At 41.1% G+C, this 21,071-nt stretch overlaps 2 protein-coding genes across 7 annotated transcripts in view; one reads left to right on the top strand and one right to left on the bottom strand.

Annotated features, from left to right (window-relative positions):
* Positions 1-15,857, top strand: part of PFKP (phosphofructokinase, platelet) — an 81,716-nt gene extending 65,859 nt beyond the window's left edge. For 3 of the 5 annotated variants that reach the window (XM_074985017.1, XM_074985016.1, XM_074985014.1), the window contains 7 exons: positions 5,064-5,216; positions 10,006-10,170; positions 11,367-11,428; positions 12,551-12,662; positions 13,221-13,320; positions 14,018-14,123; positions 15,335-15,857. In XM_074985017.1, coding sequence (XP_074841118.1) covers positions 5,064-5,216; positions 10,006-10,170; positions 11,367-11,428; positions 12,551-12,662; positions 13,221-13,320; positions 14,018-14,123; positions 15,335-15,488 — 852 coding nt within the window. In that variant the 3' untranslated portion in view covers positions 15,489-15,857. The remainder of the gene's footprint in view (positions 1-5,063; positions 5,217-10,005; positions 10,171-11,366; positions 11,429-12,550; positions 12,663-13,220; positions 13,321-14,017; positions 14,124-15,334) is intronic. The other 2 variants (XM_074985015.1, XM_074985013.1) reach the window with 1 other exon arrangement.
* Positions 15,858-15,988: 131 nt separating this feature from the next.
* PITRM1 (pitrilysin metallopeptidase 1) overlaps positions 15,989-21,071 on the bottom strand; it is a 49,543-nt gene continuing 44,460 nt past the window's right edge. For both annotated transcript variants that reach the window (XM_074985010.1, XM_074985012.1), the window contains 3 exons: positions 20,117-20,262; positions 18,263-18,365; positions 15,989-17,435 (listed from right to left, as the gene is read on the bottom strand). In XM_074985010.1, coding sequence (XP_074841111.1) covers positions 17,342-17,435; positions 18,263-18,365; positions 20,117-20,262 — 343 coding nt within the window. In that variant the 3' untranslated portion in view covers positions 15,989-17,341. The remainder of the gene's footprint in view (positions 17,436-18,262; positions 18,366-20,116; positions 20,263-21,071) is intronic.

Below are 21,071 nucleotides of genomic sequence, written 5' to 3'. Positions count from 1 at the left end.
TGCATGATGCCTGCCTTTTCTTCTCTTCATAAGCTTTCTGCATTTACTTAGACCTGTCATCTTTTAGAGCTTGTAAACTGTTTCATACAGAGCAGGACACATAACAGTATTTTGCAATATACTGGGAAGGTTTTAGATTTCATGTAACATCATTAAACAGTAGTCAGACAGTATTCCCATGTTTTTAATATAACAATTGGAAGCTGATACATATTATTAATAAAAAAAACCTAGAGTTTTGTCTAGTTCTCTTGTTTTATTTCTTAGAATTTGTTTTGAGATTAATATCAAACCTAATGGTAGCCATAGAGTCAATGAGGCTGTGAAGAGATCTAAAATGCAGTTGAAAATATTTCTTAAAAAGCTATTTTTTTTTCCAAAAAATGAAGGGATTTTACAAAAGCACGCAAACTGTTTAAGCCTTCCATCCTCTGAGCATCCAAACTGAAGCTATGATGGGTCACTCAGAGAACCGGTTATGGTACAGAGATCCTTTTGCTTGAATGTCACACTTGCAGACCATACTGAGTAGCACAGGCACCAACTCTGTGGGTGTTCTGGGGCTGGAGTACCCACAGGGAATAATTCAGTGCACCCACCAGCAGCCAGTTCCGCGCCCCTGTCCCCCAGTGCCTCTCACCTGCCAGCAGCCATACTGCTCAGTTACTCCCACTCACTGCCAGTGTTTCACGTCCCTTTTGGGAGGAGTTGGAGCTGAGGAGTGAGAATAGTCTTCAGAGATGCCTGGGCAAGAAGAGTGAACTCCTCGTATAAGTGATTCTTTTAGATCAGTATTGAAGCACGTTAGTGGCGAAGTTAATGGACCTTATGCTCGGGCTGTCCCTGGTCTGTGATCCAGTGTTATCAGTTGAACATATTGCATGAGTGACCTGAAACTGCTGTAGGTGAGTCAAACCAACTGCTTCATTGCTGCTCTTCTCTCTTAACTGTCAGTCTTTGTCAATGCTGTCCATGTGCAAGAAGGTAAGCATGTGGTCTGCTAGCGAGTAATGAGGCCTCTAGCATGTACATAGGCAGCTGTCTGGAATCCTGAAAAGCTTTAGTCTGGCTAGTTACTTTAGTTGGCCATATTAATAATGTTTGAAAACTACACAGGCATGTAAGCAGTTTCATAAATGCTGGTGCAGGATACTGACTTTTTAACTGGCAAGCTTATTTTCCATAGTCAGGTATATTGTCCTGTGTACATAATATAAGTGTAATGTGAAGTTAATTGTTGCATTGTATGGCTTGGCTTACCCAAGATGTATCTGTCCTGTAAAATCAGAATTTGATTTAATGAAGATGGGGAGTTTCTGCACTTGTCTGTACAGAGTGAAACTAAGGCTACGTCTACACCTCAGAAAAACTTCGAAATGGCCAGGCTAATGCCCAAATCAAAGAATACTGATGAGGTGCTGGAATGAATATTCAGCACCTCATTAGCATGCTGCCAGCCATGGCACTTCGAAAATGCCTCATTTCATTGGTGTGTGGCTCGTCTACACGGTTGTCCTTTTCAAAAGAATCCTCCAAACGTCGAAATCCCCTTATTCTTATCAGCTGATAAGAATAAGGGGATTTCAGTGTTTGCAGGGTCCTTTCGGAAAGGACCCGGTGTAGATGCAAAGTGCTGTGGCTGGCAGCATGCTAATGAGGTGCTGAATATTCATTCCAGCGCCTCATCAGTATTCTTTGATTTGGCCATTAGCCTGGCCATTTTGAAGTTTTTCCAAGGCATAGACATGACTGTCCTTTCACAGCTGATAGAGCCTGGAGGGAAACAGTTGGAAAAGACAAACTGTGATGGGCTTGGAGGAGTTAAGAGAAAGAAATATAGAGCTGAGCCTGACAGGAAGAATCTTTGAATTCATGAGATATCTGCACTGCAAAAGCTGTGCACAGGCTAGCTTACCTGAGCTAATTTGAATCCAGCCAGCACAGGTGACAGCAGTGAAGACAGCACAGTGCAGGCTTCCAAGCTAGCTGATGAGCCAAGTATGTACCCAGAATCCGTGCTGGTCTTGAACTACCCCTGCTGCATTCTTCTCACTGTTGTGGTTATCCACACGAGGCTGTGCGCAGCTTTTGCTTTGCAGGCACTGTTTCCCTAAGTGTAGGATGTGTACCCCTGGTGGTTCGCAAATAGATTTCAAGGGGTACACGGCAGAAAATAAATTATCAACAATCGGAAGATAAGAACTGGGAGATCAAGAAGACGGAAGTCCTGAAAGGGGTGCACAAATGTTTTAAGTTTGGGGAAGCGCTGCCCAAGGGGATGTGGAATTAAGAGGGAAGGAGGAGGAGAAAAGATGACAGCCACAGATGGAGACTGGAAAAATGGGAGAGGGGCAGCTTAACTCCAGCCATGTGTAAGAGAGAAGAGACAGCCTGTCAGGGAAGCAGTAGAGGTAAGGGGTGAGTCATCTAACTGAGGACCAGAAAGAGCAGAAGCTGGGGGCTGGTTAGAGAATGGGTGATGCTGAGTTATTGTATGTTCTTATGCTGTATCTCCAGTTACATTTTATATTAAGGGTATATTTAGGAAGGGTTGGAACCAATTCATAGATGTTACATCTATGCATGTTACAGACATGAGCAGTGTTTTGAACAGATGGTTATAAGCAACCCGTTGCATTGTAATACAATATCTAGTAATTGATTAAGCATTTATTAAACTGTCTGTTGATTATTTAAACCTTTATAGACTGTGAAATATACCCTTTGTATAAAGTAACTTCAAACAGCGATGCTGGGTTTTTGCATGTCTTCCTGCAGCAGTGGTCCTGGGTCATAGCACAGCCTTCATGCACGTGTTTGCTAAAAACACTTGAAGCAAGTGGTGACCTAGTATTTAACGCAAGTAAAAATGTCTTTTGTTGCAGACTAACTAAATGGTTATATCAGTAATTGCCTCACATCTCCCTCTAACTGCCCCCACGCCGCTGGCTAAAACTCTGCAGCTGCACTCATCAGTGCTTTGCAGGTACCCAACCTGCATTCAGCCTTTACTAAAGGAAACCAGCTCCTGAATCATTTTCTCTCTTTCTGGAGTAAGGAATAACTGTATGCAGCGAGGTGGGTTGGGGCAGTGGCTGTTCTTTCAAGATCCCCCTCCATGGCTTTCCAATGGCTGATCTTCAGAGACAAATGCCACGCCCCTCTTTCCTGTCTGTGGTGCATCTCAGCACTTCAGAGATGACCGTGCAGATTTTTAGTCCGGAGGTGACATTGGGATCAGTCAAATACCAGTTTTAGCTGTGACTGAAAATTAAACTTCCAGAATTCCTGAGGAGGGAGTGGACTTCAGAGTGCTGAAGGTGAGAATTTCACTACACTCCCCTGCCACCACGTCATACTTCCAAGCCATGTAAACCCCCTGCACTTACCCCAGTCCCCGTCTTCCCTCCTGGAAATTTCCCATCGAGAGCATCTTTTCCCTCCCTGTTTCCTGCTTACAAAGCACCACTAGTCACACATGTGCTGGATTCATTGGCAATGAGGCTGGTTGGCCTGCAGACCTCTCCTCTTATATAGCAAATAGGGTATTTTATACCCACTCCCACCATTGTACCACCTATGTTTTTCCACCTGGCTGCATAATAAATGTTTTATGTGCACTGAAGCATGTGTCGATGTGCGCCACCAGCAGAAACACATGCTGCTCGCTGTTGGTGCTCTGGTAGTCAGCTGAGAGGCATTTGAATCTCTCCTGTGTGGCCACCCAAGAGCTCAGTTTAGAGGGAACACAGACCCCAACCAGATGGCTCTGCACTGCTTTCCCTCCTGGGAGACAGACTGGTGAAAGCAGAAAGTACTGCAGGATTTGGATTCCTTTGGAGATTCACTAAATACGTGGGGATTTTTCACATCCTTTCTACACAGTGTTTGTTCAGGATTATGGCATATTGAGGAAATTGGACTAATGTGTTCACTTAGATCAGAACAGCTGCATGTTCTGTAGTCCTTCCCTCCAAAGTAAGAGTTCTAGGAACTCCAGAGCCTGTGAGATACACAGAGACTACCTCACACACTATACGTTTACCTCCTGACCATAAGGGATTAAACATTCCCCAAAGGTCCCTCAGAAAACTTCTGAATGTTCATGCAAAATATATGGTCTTGTTCATGTATATGTGCAAGATCTCTGCTTTTGGTTTTTGCACAGTAATCAAAGTTGCCTGCATAAAAAACAGGTGTCTCTTGATGTATATGCTTCTTCCAGGCTTTTGGAAAAAAGCATATGTTCATGATTTTTTTCTTTCAGTTACAGAGGTTTGTCATCGCCTTCTAGAACAAAGTAGTAACGCTCCATAATGCTACAGGGTGAACCTCTTTTTTTCTGGCACTCTTGGGACCTGACCGGTGCCAAATCAGAGCATTTTGCCGAACCATGGGAGGTCAATATTTTCTAGCAGCATTATCAACACTTCCACTGGGCTCTTCCAAGACATTTAGGAGTGAATTAGAGCTAAGTAACAGCACAGAACAGTGAGAGGCAGCACTCGTTGCTGTAAACAAACTTCATGGGGCCACGAGAAACTTGGCCACACCCATGATAGGTGGGCATCCGGTTTACTAAAATCATGCTGGATCATGGATATTGCCGGACTAGAGAGGTTCAACTTGTAGTATATCCACAAGCATATTCTTGTGAGTGTAGGCTACTTTTCCTTAACTCATTTAATGTATAGAATAGTGTTTGTTCATTTAACGTTTTTTGAGGTGACTTATTTCTAGTACACTCACGCTGCCTCTATTTCTGCTTAGCTACTGCAGATCTCTGCATTATCAACATTTCATTTTTGCTCTATACTAACTCGCTTTAACTTCTTTGTGCGCTTTCTTCAGAAGAGCATTGTGCCAATGTGACCCCAGTGCACTGTTGTGGTACTGATAAGATTTTTTTTTTGGTCCCTCCTTAGTATCACCAATTTCATTTTGTTGTGCCAATGGAAAGCCAACCCTCCCATCACACATAAGGAGCCACTAGCTGAATGCATAATAATTTGCCTTCCACATGCAAGGGTGTATTGCTAATAATGCTTGTACCACTGCTTCAGGCCTATGAAAGTTGTCTGCAATTAGCTGAGGCACGTGCTCGCTTTGAGGAGTTTTGCATTCCTGTTTGTGTGTTGCCAGCTACTATTAGCAACAATGTGCCAGGCACTGACTTTAGCATTGGTGCTGACACTTCCCTGAATGCTATTGTGGAGGTAAGACTGCATATCCTTTGAAAATTAAACTGTACCATGTCTCTCTCTCTTTGTTGGGATGACCTTGAAACATTCAGTTTTCTAACATCATCTAGTTTTAAACCATTGAGCTTCTGTGAGCAGAAAGTAATCAACATTTTCCAGTTTGGTTGAAGATTAACCTAAATTAAAAATAAAAAATAACATCTTGGCTATTATTTAGCTTTTGCTTTGGTGTTTAGTGGCATTAGTGTAACTATTCCAATGCATTTTTAGAACGTATGAATGTTTGTAATAAGAATAACATACATAATAACTTTTGTTTATTGAAATAACTTGTATAGGATTACTACTACATTGCTATACATAAGTGAAAGAAAAAACCCACACACCTTAAAAAGTAAATGGCCCAAGGAACAGACCAATGACTGAATAAGATCCCAGTTCCCACATAAGCCCAAGTTTGGAGCATAAAACACTTCAGTCGGATTGGCCATATGATAAATGTTTAGCACATGTTTAAGTACTGCGCTGAACTGGGGCCTCATGACTGCAACACTTAAAGTCCTGTATAAGGAGATAGTGAATTTTACAGGTTGGATACATGAAAACTTGGCCTTCAGTGGTGTCACTTCCTTTTATAGTTGAACAGCATGGAGATACTAGTACTGATTGCAGTTTCTGTTTAAATTGCAAAGAATTTGATTTCAAACTGGCTACATGGCACATTACTCTTTGCACATTATTTTGCTGCAGCTGCCACTGAAGTCAGTTCACAGGGATCATTTTCTGTCCTTCCTTGCCATGTTATTAGATAAAGCCTATGTGAATGTGTGCTCTGCCCTTAGCCGTTGTGCAGAATCCCTTGCTTCTCCAATCCTAGCTCCTCAGCATCCCTTTAAAAATAAAACATTTTAATGTGTCCTTTGGCGCCTGCAGATTTTGTCATTGATTTCAGTGAGACCAGGATTTGTCTTTTAATCCCTGCTTGCTTTGGCATTTCCCGTAGTCTCCCACTGTTGTATCAGCACCATTATAGCTCTGCCAGTGGCAGCCATAGCGGGATCTAACTCTGCACACAGAAGGCAATGTGTATCAGTGGGGCCAAAATCTTCAATAGGGAATTACCTGCTAAAGCCTGAAAACGGCTTTCCGAGGCATACCAACAATAGAAGTTATAAATGGGAGCTGGCCACAGATAAGGTGGAAAATACTGACAGTTGTTGCTTCTATGCTGTTGCCTTTTATTGCCAGCCACTCAGCTTTCAGTAGTGCTTCACCTGTGTTACTGCTCAAAGTAAAAATGAAATGAGCAACATTTTGCCTAAGCTCACGTACATGCACTCCCATTTTGTTCTGTGGGTTAGCGCCGCTGGCTTAGAGTCAGCATCTTTGGTTGAGGTTGACAGCAGTGTACTGTTGCTCTTGGGTTCTTCTTTGAATACCAGAGTTCCTAGGAGAGGCAGAGTGTTTCGTGTTTGGGTAACAGATGCTCAGAACTTGGCCTCTGAGTTCTAATTCTGCTTGTAACACTGTCATTGTGTGCGCCATTGGGCAAGTCATGTAGACCCTCTTGAGCCTTTCCCCCTCAGCAGTAAATGAGGAAAAGTAGTAATATCTTTTCAAACACTTCACATTCTCAGCTGACAGTGTGTGCCAGCTGTAGATCTGTCTCTGAAAACATCAGGTAAGCAATGTTGACTATTATTCTGTGATACTGCAATCTTTACGAATATTTCTTCCTCAAAATTGTGCCTTATATACCAAGGGAGAGCTGAGTTCTAAAAATGTTTATGCTTGTCAGTAATTCCTTCCACGCAGAAGCAAAGTGCATTTGTTTAAGTGCTCACAGACTCAGGCTGTTTGTAGGTTGGAAGAAGTCCTGTAAAAGGAAAGTAGGAAGAATAAAACCTTTCCCCACTTCCCAGATGAATATGCTGTCACAAAGTTAAAAGATCAGCTTAACAAAACAGACATTGTTGTTCTTTATTTCACATTCTTCAAAAACCTCATGCAGGAATTTTAACTCCTTAGTGCTGCTGGGGGTTATGGAGTATTCATCAGAGCCAACAGAAGTAGTTCTGTGGAATCTCTGACTCTGATGTGAAAGGACTAGGAACTAAACAATCCAGATAACTAGCCAGATAAGACAGCCTTAGCAGATGGAAATCCAGATATCAGCACAGTTTAAAAAAAAATCAAAATGCTGGGCTACAAAATTTTGAGCAATTTTTCCATTTTTAGTGCCTCATACTGCAGTGCTGTGCTGTGATGTTCAGAATCATTATTTTCAGTATTTAGATGGGTAGATTCTAGGTAGCTTAGCACCTAAATACTTGTGAGGCTGGCGTACTACAAACCTCTGATAGGTCCAAAGTCTATCCTGGTTAGAACATTGGGAAACCTGTAATTACTCATGGGAAAAACCCATGTGTAGATTTTAAGGCCAGGAAGGACCATGATTACTGTCCAGTCAGACCTCCTGTGTAACACAAGCTGCAGAATCACACCCAGTAACTTCTTTCTCAAAATTCTGATTGAATAGTAAGAATCCCTGTGCTGCATCCCCCAACTGACTGGACAAGATTCTGTAGAGGCTGTCAGTGGTATTCTGCAGCTGGGCAGTCACCATTCAATTGCAGATTGAAAAGGAAGATGTTTATCATGCCCCAGGTCTCCTGAGAGCAAAGGAATAGGAAATGAGGCCAGGACATGATCACCAGATTGTCCCTATAAATAAAATAAAATAATTGACCTTTATAAAAAGTAGGCCAACACTCAAACCCAGTAAGTGATTTGTGGGTCCCTGGTGTATTAGATGTTGCAATTTGAGATGCTGTGGGATGAGGGAGAAAGGGCAGATTTTCAGAAAGCACTGAGCTCCCACCTACTGAATTACAGGCCCTTTTGAGGTATTGCAAGTTGGTAGCTAAATCATTTTCGGACAGCCTGGCGTATGTGCTTGCTTTCTCAGTAACTAAATGCCAGGATTTCCTCAGTAATGTGATAGAGTATACATGTCTCCAAGCAGTTAGTCTGATCATAAGCCTGGGATTCGTGAAAGCAGCAGGGGTTGCTGTAGGTACGCGATTGTTTTTCATATTGAGTGCTTACATTCAGCTGTACTCAGCACAGAAGAGACTGGAGCATACAGTATGGCCAGAGTGGCTAGAGAGAGTTTGCCATTATAACAGACTGATGACATGCTTGATCTCAACTGACGTGTGACATATTTTTTGCTGGAGCTGCTTCCTGCCTTTAAAAGAATAAGAGATAACATGTTTTTAGTCAATTTGATCATTTGCAAATGCACGTTCAAATTTTTGGAGCTGAACTGAAGTAAATGTGTGTGTATATGGAATACATATACATAATTCATGCTTATATGCTGTAAAATATGTTAAATGTTTTATGATTTTTCAATTTTTTTAGGTTTTCCCATTTACCAATTTAAACTTTATTTGTTTTGTGTTCTGGTAAGTAGGTATTTAATGCAAATATCAGGTTAAGAACCTGTCTTTATAGATCAGCAAATAAATGATGGTAAGGCTATATTTGGAAAACCTACACACAGTCAGAAAGGAAGAACATCAAATGTAGAACTGCACCCATAGTTACTCATATAAACTCCATCAGAGCTCTGAGGGCTGTTTTTATGTTTCCTTCTAAATATATTGTCAAAAAGGCTAAGAAGTTGATAATGAAGTTGCTAGATCCTTGCACTCATCTGTCTCCTCTTGATTCAGGTGGACTCATGAACCAGCTTTGCAAGATTCTATTTGCCCTCAAGGAAAGATGTTTAATGAGCAATTATCATTTCACTTCCTATCCAGCCTATTATCTTCATACTGGTATGGGGTGAATGCATGATAATTCAAAGACTGTTTTGCAAGACAGTTTTGTGCACATTTGGCTTTCACAAGATGTTGAAATAACTACCAAAATTTGGAATATCATTAGGTATATTGAGTTCAGGGATGCCTGGCAATTTTTCCAATTCTGAAGTTGTTTTGGGGGTTTCACGTTAGCCCTCTGATCGGAGCTGTCAACTTGAAATTTACTTCTGTGGAGGTTTGTGTAAGCTACCCCCAGGCAGCTCTGCTAGAAGTTGCTGTAAATCATCACCCCATGCTTCATCTAAGCCAACAGATTTCCTTACAGAAAGCAACATTTATCTACGAATGGTTTAAGATCTGGTTTGAGGTTAATTTCCCATAAGCAGTATGTGTTTATGGACATGAAGTGGGAGAAGTTAACTGTTGCTGCCAAGTCATGGAAATGTGCATGAATAGCCCTCTTAGAAACCAAGGCGTGGAGCAGTAGAAACCTCGGACTTCAGCCTCATAAATTCTAATTGTAAAGACAACTTCTTAGGAAGTGTACTTAAACCCCTTCAGTATCAAAGGTGTTTTCTTCTGTCGTGTGCACAGTAAAGGCAGAAAGTGGCTAAATTTGGTTATTTGCCAGATCACAAAGCAAACTCCATTTTTATATTTCTGTAAAACTCCAGTATAACTACCCCAAAGTTTAAACATAAGAATGTGCTATAAGGTTCATTTTTCCTTCACAGAAAGCAGCCAGTTAACAGGATACCACAAGCAAACGTGATATCAGGATATCCTGTTTTGAATAGTATCTTAGAAGAAATATTTTTCTCGCCAAAATTGACAGTTGACATGGTAGTGTATATGGGCATATATCTATAGTAATAGAGCTCAGGAATCTCATAATTGTAATGAAGAATCATACAACATATGTTAAATAGCACTGTTTCTGTTTGCAAGTCCCTAATATTCTTTGCTTTACTTAGACATGCGATCGCATCAAACAGTCAGCCAGTGGGACCAAACGTCGTGTGTTCATCATTGAGACAATGGGTGGCTACTGCGGTTACCTGGCCAATATGGGGGCCCTGGCTGCAGGTGCAGATGCTGCTTATATTTTTGAAGAGAAGTTTGATATTCGAGAGCTCCAGGTATGCAGCTCCACCTTCCTGAAATGTCCTGCTGGCTTGTATGCAGACTTTCAAAGTGGTGCACGTATGTTCGCTGTGGTGTCCAACCAGCTCCGAAGCAGTAGGCACATTAGTCTAAAAATATATTTGTTGTTCAAGCCAACTATCCACAGTCAACTGTCCAAATAGCCGCATGTGGCTAGTGACTAGTGTGTTGTACACCACAGGCACGTAGCATTTAATAGAAGTTCGTTGTGTTGGTGTAGTTGGTTGGATGCTGTTACAAAATAGTTATCTTAGCCTGCTGCAACAAATGGCTTCTTTTAATGCATAGTAATACCTTCACCCCCAGAAAACTGGAATATTATGCCAGTATATATTTTGTAGTCAGACACTCAAGCATCAAGCAGACTGGAAAGGCCAAAAATTGCAATGTTCTGGCACTGTGGCAACATTAGAAAAATTACACATTCTTTTGCCATCTGATTTAGTACATAGTAAATGGCTGGAGATGGGCAAAATGAATAGGCAAATGAAAAGGACAAGAAGGAAATATTTTTTTCACTGGAACTCCTTGCCACAGGTGACTTTTGACTCTCAGGAATGGAGTGGGGAAAATGGCTATCAAGAATATCCTGCATTGTTAGAATTAATGTTGACAAATTCTGGGATATAAATCTTAATGCTTCAGATCCAGCTGCTTATCTATCAGAGACTAGGGTGCACCCCAGTGGGGTGGGGGGACGGGGGACGCAGCTTATCCCACATTCGCCTGTTATTGAGTTCTTACACTTTCTGGTGCTGGTCTTTGTTACTGATGGGATACAAGATGGGATAGATTAAGGGCCTGATACAGTCTGGTAATTCCTATGTTGTGATGTAAATAAAGTTTGGTAGGTGCTGTATCAGTGATGTGCAGATGAACTAAAAAACACAGAAACACTTGTCTAGAGATACAAAGAAGCTACAAGTTTTTGGTGGGCGTGGAGGGAAAAGAGGCTAATTTTAAATCAAGATCAGTAGCTTTTAATTCACCTATTATAATTTGTCAGGAAGCCCAATAAATTATTGGCTAGCTGGATTTTTACATTATACAAGGGATTTCTAAGTACTCCTGTAAACCCGTAATCATGTATAGAAATTCTTTATGAAACTGGATAACTGTTGAGTTATCTCATACATGTGTTTTAGGGTGCTTTGTGTGACTCTGTTTCTAGGCTAATGTGGAGCATTTGACCGAAAAGATGAAAACCAGCATCCAGCGTGGTCTTGTGCTGAGGTGAGCAAACATCATCTCCCTCTGTACCCTTCTATGTTACATCAAAACTAGGTCTCCATTCCTTTTATTGCTCACCTTTTCAAAATTCTGAACTCCTCAATCTCAGGCCAAGGCCATGCTCTGCCAGTAAAGGCTCTAGAATGTTATTGTCTTGAAGGTTAGCCCTTTGGAACTCTTCCACAAGTGAACAAAGGCAATCATCTTGCTGAAACTACAAGGAGAGCCTGTAAATAACTTATGAGGCACATAGTTATCAAGTGTTGGACATTTTGCAACAAAATGTTTCTAGAGGGTCTCAAGCAATCACTGATCAGCAGTGCCTGTGGTGTAAACCAGAGTCCAGGGTTTTTAATCGTTTATTTTGAAAGTATTATTGTTTAAGCTCTACACGGCAGCAAGTGCACTCTTCAGCCCAGCAGTTTTGGAAAAAATTTCTCTTTAGCCTATCTTTCCTAGGAAAAACAATGTGTTTTAAAATATGTTCACTCTTGTCCCATGTAAAAATTCTAGTGTAGATAAGGCTGACAAAGTTTAAAATTCAAATTTCCTTGACTACACAAGGACTTTAACACCGCATCTTTTGTCCTAGTGTGAACCGCTTTTGTCAGTCTGACCACCTCTTTTATGAGCATTGCTTTTCAGCTTAGATGGCAAGAGTCAGTTATAGAAAGAAATCACCAAATGCATTCGCCTACCCACTTTGCTTAGCAATTTAAATATGCTAAGACACTAAAAAGAACAGGTGTGTGAGTGGGTGGATGGGTGGGAGAGGAATCCTCAAGTTTGCATAGCCTAGAGGATCAGCTGTGTCTTAGAAAACAGGTTGCAGTTCAGCTGCTAAGGCCTCTGTATAATCACATAAAGCTCAGACATTCACCATATTGGTGTGTGGAGGTGCAGAGACCCAAGTGTATGTAAAACAAACATGGGGCAGTCTTGGCACAGGAAGATGAAGATACACAAGTCCTGCCACTCATATGAGGGCAAGAGGACAATGGAGTTATCGGGTGTGGGACATGTGCCCTCTCAGTATCTGCCTCTATAAAGAGGTCTGGTAGTTTAATTGGGGTTTTAACTGGCTTGACAGTGTTGCCCTTTTTTTTCCCTTTCATCTTGTCATAGAAATGAGAACTCCAACGAAAATTACACCACTGACTTTATCTACCAGTTATATTCTGAGGAGGGAAAAGGTGTGTTCGATTGCAGAAAGAATGTACTGGGTCACATGCAGCAGGTAAAGTTATGAACTTCTCCCTGTACACAGCAGGAGGGTTTAGGGATAGCTGCTGCATGACTGCTATAGTGTTTTGGATTACAGCCTCCAACCTGTGGTGCAATAGTGCCAGGCCTGTTTGTTCTGTCACTAGTTCTCTAGTCTGCCCTTTGCTTGCTTAGGTGCGTGTGGCCAGCCTTTCTGGCTCTCTCTACTGCTGCTACAATGGTGAATATTGTTAAGGCAGCACTCAAAAAAGTGAGGTAGAAAGCTCATGCAAATTAGCACTCTTCTGAAGGATGGATGACTAAGTCCCATTGACTTTAATGGGAATTAAGCATGTCCTTATGTGCACCTTGTGGAATTGGATTTCAGTATTTCAAACTGTCAAGGCAAAGTCCCTGTGAGACTCCCACATTGGGAATTCTGTGGCTAAGGTAAAGCAATGGTATGTTTAAAAAATAAAAATGAAGGGGAGGAAGCAGCCAGACACACAGCAGCCTGGTGGATGACAACAGTAATGCTTCTAGCTGGTGCAAAATTGCAACAAATCTCCAATTACATTTTACTTTTTGACAGGGTGGAGCACCTTCCCCATTTGACAGGAATTTTGGGACAAAAATCTCTGCAAAAGCGGTACAGTGGATCTCAAAGAAATTGAGAGAGACATACCGAAAAGGTGCAGAACTATTTGTCTATTTATCATCTCTCTTCCTTGTATGTTAACTCCAGCAAAGCCATTCAAGAGATTTGTGGAGATTTTAATACAGTAGTGAAATACTAGCTTAGCATGCATGGTTTAACATAGTTCTACATGTTTTAACAATTTATCCAGGCTTAGAGTATTAGAGAGTATTGTCATTGTGTTTCAAAGCACCAATGACAAGGAATGGCCCCTGGAGAGACTTGTATCTGCAAATAAGGGGTTCCCTGAATTTGGTGGGTTTTTTTTCTTATGGTTTCCTAGGGGTGTTTATGCATTCAGAAATTGATAGTTTTATAGTTACATGTACCTTTTTGTTTTGTTTCTTGATGCCTGCATGGGACACAGAAGAAGGTAATATGTCTTCTTTGGAATTTATTTGCTCAGCTTCATGAAGCAAGGTTTATTATAATAAATCTAATTGGAAATTGAAGTTAAGGCTGCACCACTTATTTGAGTGGTTAAATAAAATTGCATCTTTACTGCTCAATCATTAAAACTAACAAGCCACAAAACAGTGGATGTTTCCCTAACACACTGTCATTGTTTACTTTTAAGACTTCAGTAACTCAACAAATTAAGATTCTTGCCACAAACTCACTCTTAGACTTCTTGATTTAGTACAAGAGTAATTCCCTGCAAAGGATTAACATTGCCTTATTTATTTTTATAGGAAAAGTGTTCGCCAACACCGATGACTCAGTTTGTTTGCTCGGAATGCGCAGACGCAATCTTGTCTTCCAACCTGTGGTTGAGCTTAAGGATCAAGCAGATTTTGAGTAAGTGAACAAGGCTGGGGCCAGTTGTACAAATTCCAGTCCTCCTTTTGCATCACTCCTTCCCTGCTCCACAACAGTCAAACTTCAACATGTAGCCCCCGTCTACCTTTCAACATTACCTCCTTCCATCCCCAGGCCCAGGATGGTGGCCTCAGGTCACACCATCTGCTTTTCTCACAAGGCACTTCGTGCTTTCTCCCTGCCAACCTCTTCGCATGAGAATAGCGTGCTAAGGCTACACTAGCCCCCTTCTTCAGTGGAGGCATTGCAACCAGCCTGAGCGAGGAACAGCAATGAGGTGCTGCGATGAATATGCATAACCTCATAAGATTAATTCTCACCATGGCAATTCTGCAAATTTTGGAGTAAAAGCACACTGAAGTTTCATGAGACTTCGAAGTGCCCGCAGCTGCACGACTTGCCAGTGCTTCGAAGTTGTTGCTGCGGCAAGAATTAGTCTTATGAGGTGCTGCATGTTCATTGCGGTACCTCATTGCTATTCCCTGCTTGGGCGGATTACCCAGAGACACAGCCTGTGCGAATTCAAAGCTACTGCTGAATTTTCTTGAATCCCTCTTCACAACCTGCTTTGCTGGAATGCCTGCAAATGACTGACTGGTATTGTTTAGGAGGGCAGCCTCCTATAGGCATAAGTTGGCATAGTTGGACCAGGGTTACAAGGAATATCAACCACCTCTAGCGTTTGGTGTCCTTAATCCCGTATCCATTTTTATTAAACGGTTGCATTTGGTCTAATTAAGGTTCTTACAACTTGCCACAACAGAAGTAATGAATTGTGTCTGAGCTTAGCTGGGTTAGTTGGCAAAAAATCAAGATGGGGAGGTCATGGAATTCATGTATGTGATAAGGCAAACTAGAGTAGGAGAGGGAGGAGAGTAAATATTGGTTACTAACTGCCACAATCCTTCTTCACAAAAGTGTTAAATTAAAACCCAAATGCAGCTGAACAGTCAATTTTCTGTGTTCCTATCTGTATGTACAGAGCATTACTCACAAAACGAACCTAAAGTTTATTGGTTCAAGCAGAGGTAGTCATTAATATATGCTGATAAGAACTGCCTTTCCAAAACTGCATATCATTTGAATGAAGCCAACTTTTAGTGAATGTGGACCTTAGGGATAACATCAGTGGGGTCATTTACACAGAACAGCTTTGACTCTCTCCTTGCCCCCCCCAATCTTCTGCGCAGGCACAGAATTCCTAAGGAACAGTGGTGGCTGAAACTTCGACCTCTGATGAAAATTCTAGCCAAATACAAGACTAGCTATGATGTTTCAGATTCAGGTCGCCTAGAGCACGTAGCGAGGCACAGCCCAAAAGAAGTGGAAACTGGAGCTATCTAAGGAGACCATTAGACATACCTTGTGTGTAACAATGCTTCAGAACATGATTACAGCTTTGTTTGTAACATTTAAGTTATTGTACCAGCACTTTACGTGAATTCAGAAATGCAAAATGTCACACAAGTTTGTTGCCCAATATTATCCCAGGTTTAAAGCAGATCCTAGCACCTAACTTACAAAATATCAATTGACAGCCTAATCCTTACATTTAACACAGTTCTTCTATGCACTCAGTGATGTCATTCATCTAGCGCACTTTATCTCAGAGATAGTGTCTATATTCAGAATATATGTAAAAGGCTAGTTGTGTGTCAAGTTAGAGTGAATTTATGTATCCAAAGTGGAATAAAAGTACTGTTGCAAACCACTTGTGTGACTTTGAGTTGTCAGCTGTATTTGTTAATTTTTAAACAACAGATGAACACAACTAAAAAATACAAGCAGCTTTTGTTTGCAGTCTAAAAGGAAACAGATTAACTTCAGCTTGTGGTGGGATGGGGGAGAGAGAGAGCATGGCAGCTACAAGTTTTTTCTGTACTACAGCTTCACAATAAAGTTGCTTTAATTTGAACTGCCCCACACAGGACATAACACTATTAAAGGCACTATTAAACCTGCAAAAATGGCCATTCACCACCTCTAAGTCTCCTTTAAGTTATGTCTGCACAGCTGTTGAGAGATGTGATTCCTAGCTCATGCTCACTTAGCTCAAGTTAGTGTGCTCAAAATAGCAATGTGGCCACAGTGGAATGGCTAGTGGCTCAAGCTATCCACCCGTGTACCATTCTGCTAGCCTCTCCGGGTATGTACTCAAGCAGCTAGCCTGAACTGTGTGACCGTACTACCCTTCTTAAGTACTAGAGCCAAGTTAGTGTACATAACTCTACCAGGGAATTTACCCCTTCCAAACTGCTGGCCAGAGGTACCCTTAGGGTAAGTCAGCACTGCAGCATAGCGTGTCTCCCCCAGACTGAAGAAAGCCTCACATTAACTTCACATCATCTATCATGCTAAACTACATAGTTGTGGCTGCTCTGGAAGATGCATAAGCTAGCCACCATAGTCCAAGACTGGAAAGTCTACACTCTTAGGTCTGCACACTAGCTAAAATGAAGCAAGTGTGTCCTCCCATGCCAAAAGGCTCGTTCCAAGCCTCAGTGCAGCCAGAACCTTGAATTACCAATTGCTTCTCTCAGGCAATGGGGCAGCCCTCAGTCACACCCAGAATTGAGCACTGTTTTCAGTGATGAGCTGAAACATTTGAGAGACCAGTTAAGTTACCTTGACAGCAGTTTTTTCTCCAAAAGACAATCATGGCTGTTTCCCAACATTGAGCTGCAGAACCCTAGCTATAGGCAAACAGGAGAAAAATGCCTTCTGAGAATTCTGTTCACTACCAGTCCAACATCACATGGGTAGGAGCTCCATCAAAATAGATGTGTTGTGAATTAATAAAGCCACATTCTCCCCTTTTGAGACAACACTGCCCCTCTATCGTTAAAAATTTAAGTTGTAGTGTACACAGAACATAAGTTAGTAAAAAATAGTTATGGACAACAGTGCACTGGGAAAAAGACCAAAAGTACCATTGTAGGTGTAACATCTTTTATGTGCAACAGTGGCAGTTTAAAAATAGATATTTTAAGACATGATTTATGCTAACTACATTTTAAAATTCGTCTTAATTTGTAAATTCAGAAGTTATTAAAATCCATATTTGTATGCCATAGGAGTTAATATCTGAAGATCTACTTTAGCCAGAGATGAACATTCTTAAATACAATGCAGTTGTAGATACAAACTTTGTGACTTAGCTTCTTTTATTTCCTTTAAGCCAGTTTCAGTAACAAATGTTACCGCTTGACCCAGGATGGATCTTTGTCAATGTGTGGATTCTCTGGGCCTAGTATAGCCAGGCTGTGGGTGCTCTTCCCACATGCAAGGTACCTGCAAGAGAGAGACTAATTGTGAAAAGCCAACACGCAACTGACATGCAAGTTACATTGTACTCAATCTGATGGCAGCCTAACATGTTCAGGTGAAGCCTTTTACCTTCTGAATTAAATCTGTTCATATATATGTAGGACCTTCCCCAAGGTCCAAGTTGCCAATAAATAAAAATGTGAAGGGCATGCAGTAAGACAGTAAACTGGAGAAAAATTGAAGCCAGATCATATTGGTTTCTGCCCCTTTACAGCATCACCTGTGGCTGAAAACGATTATATGAACGTTAGAGGAAAGTATTTTGCTCCTTAGACACTAAGTTAAAAAACAGATGCATAATGGCAGATGTCCTCATTAGGGCAACACTGGGCCAATCAGCCTAGTTCTAAAACTGATGCTTTAGCTATTCAGCTTTAAAACAAAATTATCTGAAAATAATCTGTAAGGTGTTTGTTTCTCCTTTCCCCTATAGTTTGCGCAGGTCCTCACTTTTCAGTTCTGTGATGAACCTAAGCAACAGACAATAGGGACACAGGTGGGCAAGATCAGTTTTACTGGACATATTCTACCACCTCTTTTGACCATGTGAGTGCCCCCTCCATTTCTTTCAGACCAAACTCTACCTCACTTCAGCTCAAATAAAGAATAATTGACAGAAGTAAGCAACCTGCAGCCCACAGGCAACACACAGTCACGTAATCAGAAAATAGTTACTTTGCGGTCAGAGCCATGAGAAAAGTGATTGTGGCCCTTTTAATTCAAATCTTGACCGACAATAGTTTTTAATTTGACAAAGTTTTCTTTTGTTTCTGAAATGAGCACACACTCACTTGTCTGCCACGTGAATCAGGTGATTGCTGCTGACAGCAAAAAGCTGTTCCCTGTGTCTCTGCTTCATCTTATCTGAGATGCCATTTAAGAAATGATTCATCCCTAAAAGTGAAAAATGACTTGGTAAGTGTATGAAGCCTTATGAATTGAAGGATGAAAATGAGATACATGCACACAATACCCCAAAGCAGGATAGGCTGGGAGAGAATATAGGCTGCAGCCAGTGAAGAGCTCCACAATTCTACATTTGTCATAAAAATGTCATACAGACTTCTAATTGCTAAGCAGAGTCAAGGCTAGAACAGAGCAGAGAATGGATGTTCCATTTTGTGGAGGAAGTATTTTGACAAAAATCAGGAAGTTTTGATCTTAACTCATTAAAAAAAACCACAAAAATATTAACCAAAAATCCATCGGGAAGGAAAAAAACCTAATCTGTTCCGTAAGTGTCAAAACGGAACATTTTAATATTGTCAGAACTCTTCCCCTTCCCCCCACAATAGAATTTTGGTGAACTCAGAATGATTTAATGAAGGTTTTGATTTCAACAACTGCTATCCAATAGAAAGCTATGCTGTCAACTGCTGCAAAGACAAAAATCTGACTCATCTTTTTCTCTATGTACAGTCTGCGTAGTTCTGCAAACAAATGCTGCAATACACTCACAAGAAATCCTGTAAGAGAGATACCTAACATACACAGATTACTAGAGTGATCAAAGAGATTCAAAATCATCACAGATGGACTTGACACTGCAAATTCTTACCCAATAATGGGAACATCAAGGAATTCTCATTCATTGATGGCTCTACAGCTACATCCCACTCTCTCTTTACTCCCCGTCTAGCTACTTGGAGGGATTTGAGGGGGGTTTTCTTTTTTCCTCTCCTCTAAATTCCATCTTGGTGGTGGAGCTAGGCAGAAGCCTGGTTCATTTCCCTAGTGCTTGATACCAGCTAGAATATGAGCAGTTAAAAACTAACTAGTGTGTGACACTGAAGCATTTTGCTCGCATCTGAATGCCTGAAAATTGTGTCTATACAAGCTAACAGACAAAAAGGCCATGAAGTGTAAAAAATAAACTTCTGAAGTTTGTTAACCCTTTACTAACATTTATTGATTTTTAACTTTAGCATTCCTTTATTCATACATAAAGCTAAGGTGCCTACTCCGTCTCTTAAGTTTTAAGTTGCATTTGTCCAGCAGAGGAGAGTGCTTTCTCAAACTGCACTGTATTCTCAACTGCATTTCAAGACGTTTTCAGAAGAAACATGAACACGCTACCATTCATCTTGACACCCCAATGTACAGCTTAGTGCTAAGTTGTTTACATTTCATTTCTTCAAGAATCTCCAAAACATGAAACCACTTTGTTTTCCCCCATCTCTAAGAATAGGTAAATTAGAGCAGAGAAGTTAAGCAAATTCAGGATCAATGCACACCGCTGACAAAAATGAGTATATAATCCATACACTTTCCACGCATAACATTTAACCAACAGACATTTCACCAATAGATGAGGAGTTTTCTTGTATGCTAGGTGTAATTTTTTAGCTTGAGAAAGGTTAAAGGACTAATTATTTATTTGAGTTCCCTCTATTCTATTATGACAAGCTCCTGATCACAAGCAGTAAAATAAGAGCATTTCAGAGAAAAGCCAGCGTATATGTAATTTTAAGGTAAGCAGCAACAGCAGTTGCTGTTTTATAGAAACTGTAATCATTATGTTAAACCAGTGAGGAGAAATATGGAACTTGTGAAAGAAATTAGATGAGCAAACTAGGAATCATTCACTTTCCCTGAAACCTAGCAAAAATGTCAGACTCCCACGCCAGCAGGGACTAAGAACGTACCTTTGTCTGAAGGAGCTACGGGAGCATCGACAGCTGCAAACACTGCAAGCTTGGCCTCATCGATGTCTTGTTGGGTGAACTCCCCAGACTGGGCCCATTTCACTGCTTTTTCAAAAGTCGAAAAAGTCGATATAGAGTTTGGATCCCTAACAAATTAGAAGGTATCAGCCATGTTAGTCTGTATCCGCAAAAACAACGAAGTCTTGTGGCACCTTATAGACTAGCAGATATATTGGAGCAGAAGCTTTCGTGGGCAAAGGCCAATGTCAGATGCATCTGATGAAGTGGGTCTTTGCCCGTGAAAGCTTACTCTCCAATATAGCTGTTAGTTTATGAGGTGCCACAGGATTTCTCCTTAAATTAGGCTCTACTTTTGTATTAGAGAAGGCACATTTCAAAGCCGTCCAATCACTCACCACATTCTGTAAATGGCATGTAGATCACACACATGCACGAGCGCTCATACATATCAGATGAAGATAGCTTGCAGCTTATTTCAACAGTCTGAGACAAGGGATATTTTATTCAATACCTATTACAGCAGTTGTTTCTGGGCAGAGGTGGACACATTCGGTACTGATGGAAATAGTTTCTAAGCCGCAAGTGCAAAATCAATAACTTGCACCAAAGTGCTATTTAGCAGGTGTGCAAAACAAATAAATTCCATAGTGATATGGACCAAATGTAGCACCTGACATGAGCGTTAGTAACAGTATTAGTTACACGTTTATTTTAGGAGTTCTGGGGATGGTGTAGCATAAGGGAAAATGGGCATAGGTTCACGTTGCTTGACAACTGATTTTTCCTGCTACACCCAAAGTCTGTCCCTCAGCCCATCATATCCATATTGCAAACCTACTCGTGTCCAAATTAGTGAAAATTACACAATGTAACTCACACCGGATGTGTGGCTGACAGAAATGCATGTCGCCACACTGAATTTAGCTCAGCGCAT

Source organism: Carettochelys insculpta, chromosome 2 (assembly GCF_033958435.1).
Source record: "Carettochelys insculpta isolate YL-2023 chromosome 2, ASM3395843v1, whole genome shotgun sequence".
Taxonomy (NCBI): Eukaryota; Metazoa; Chordata; order Testudines; family Carettochelyidae; genus Carettochelys; species Carettochelys insculpta.
Note: the sequence above shows the minus strand (reverse complement) of the source record. Positions and strands in the feature narration are given on the sequence as shown.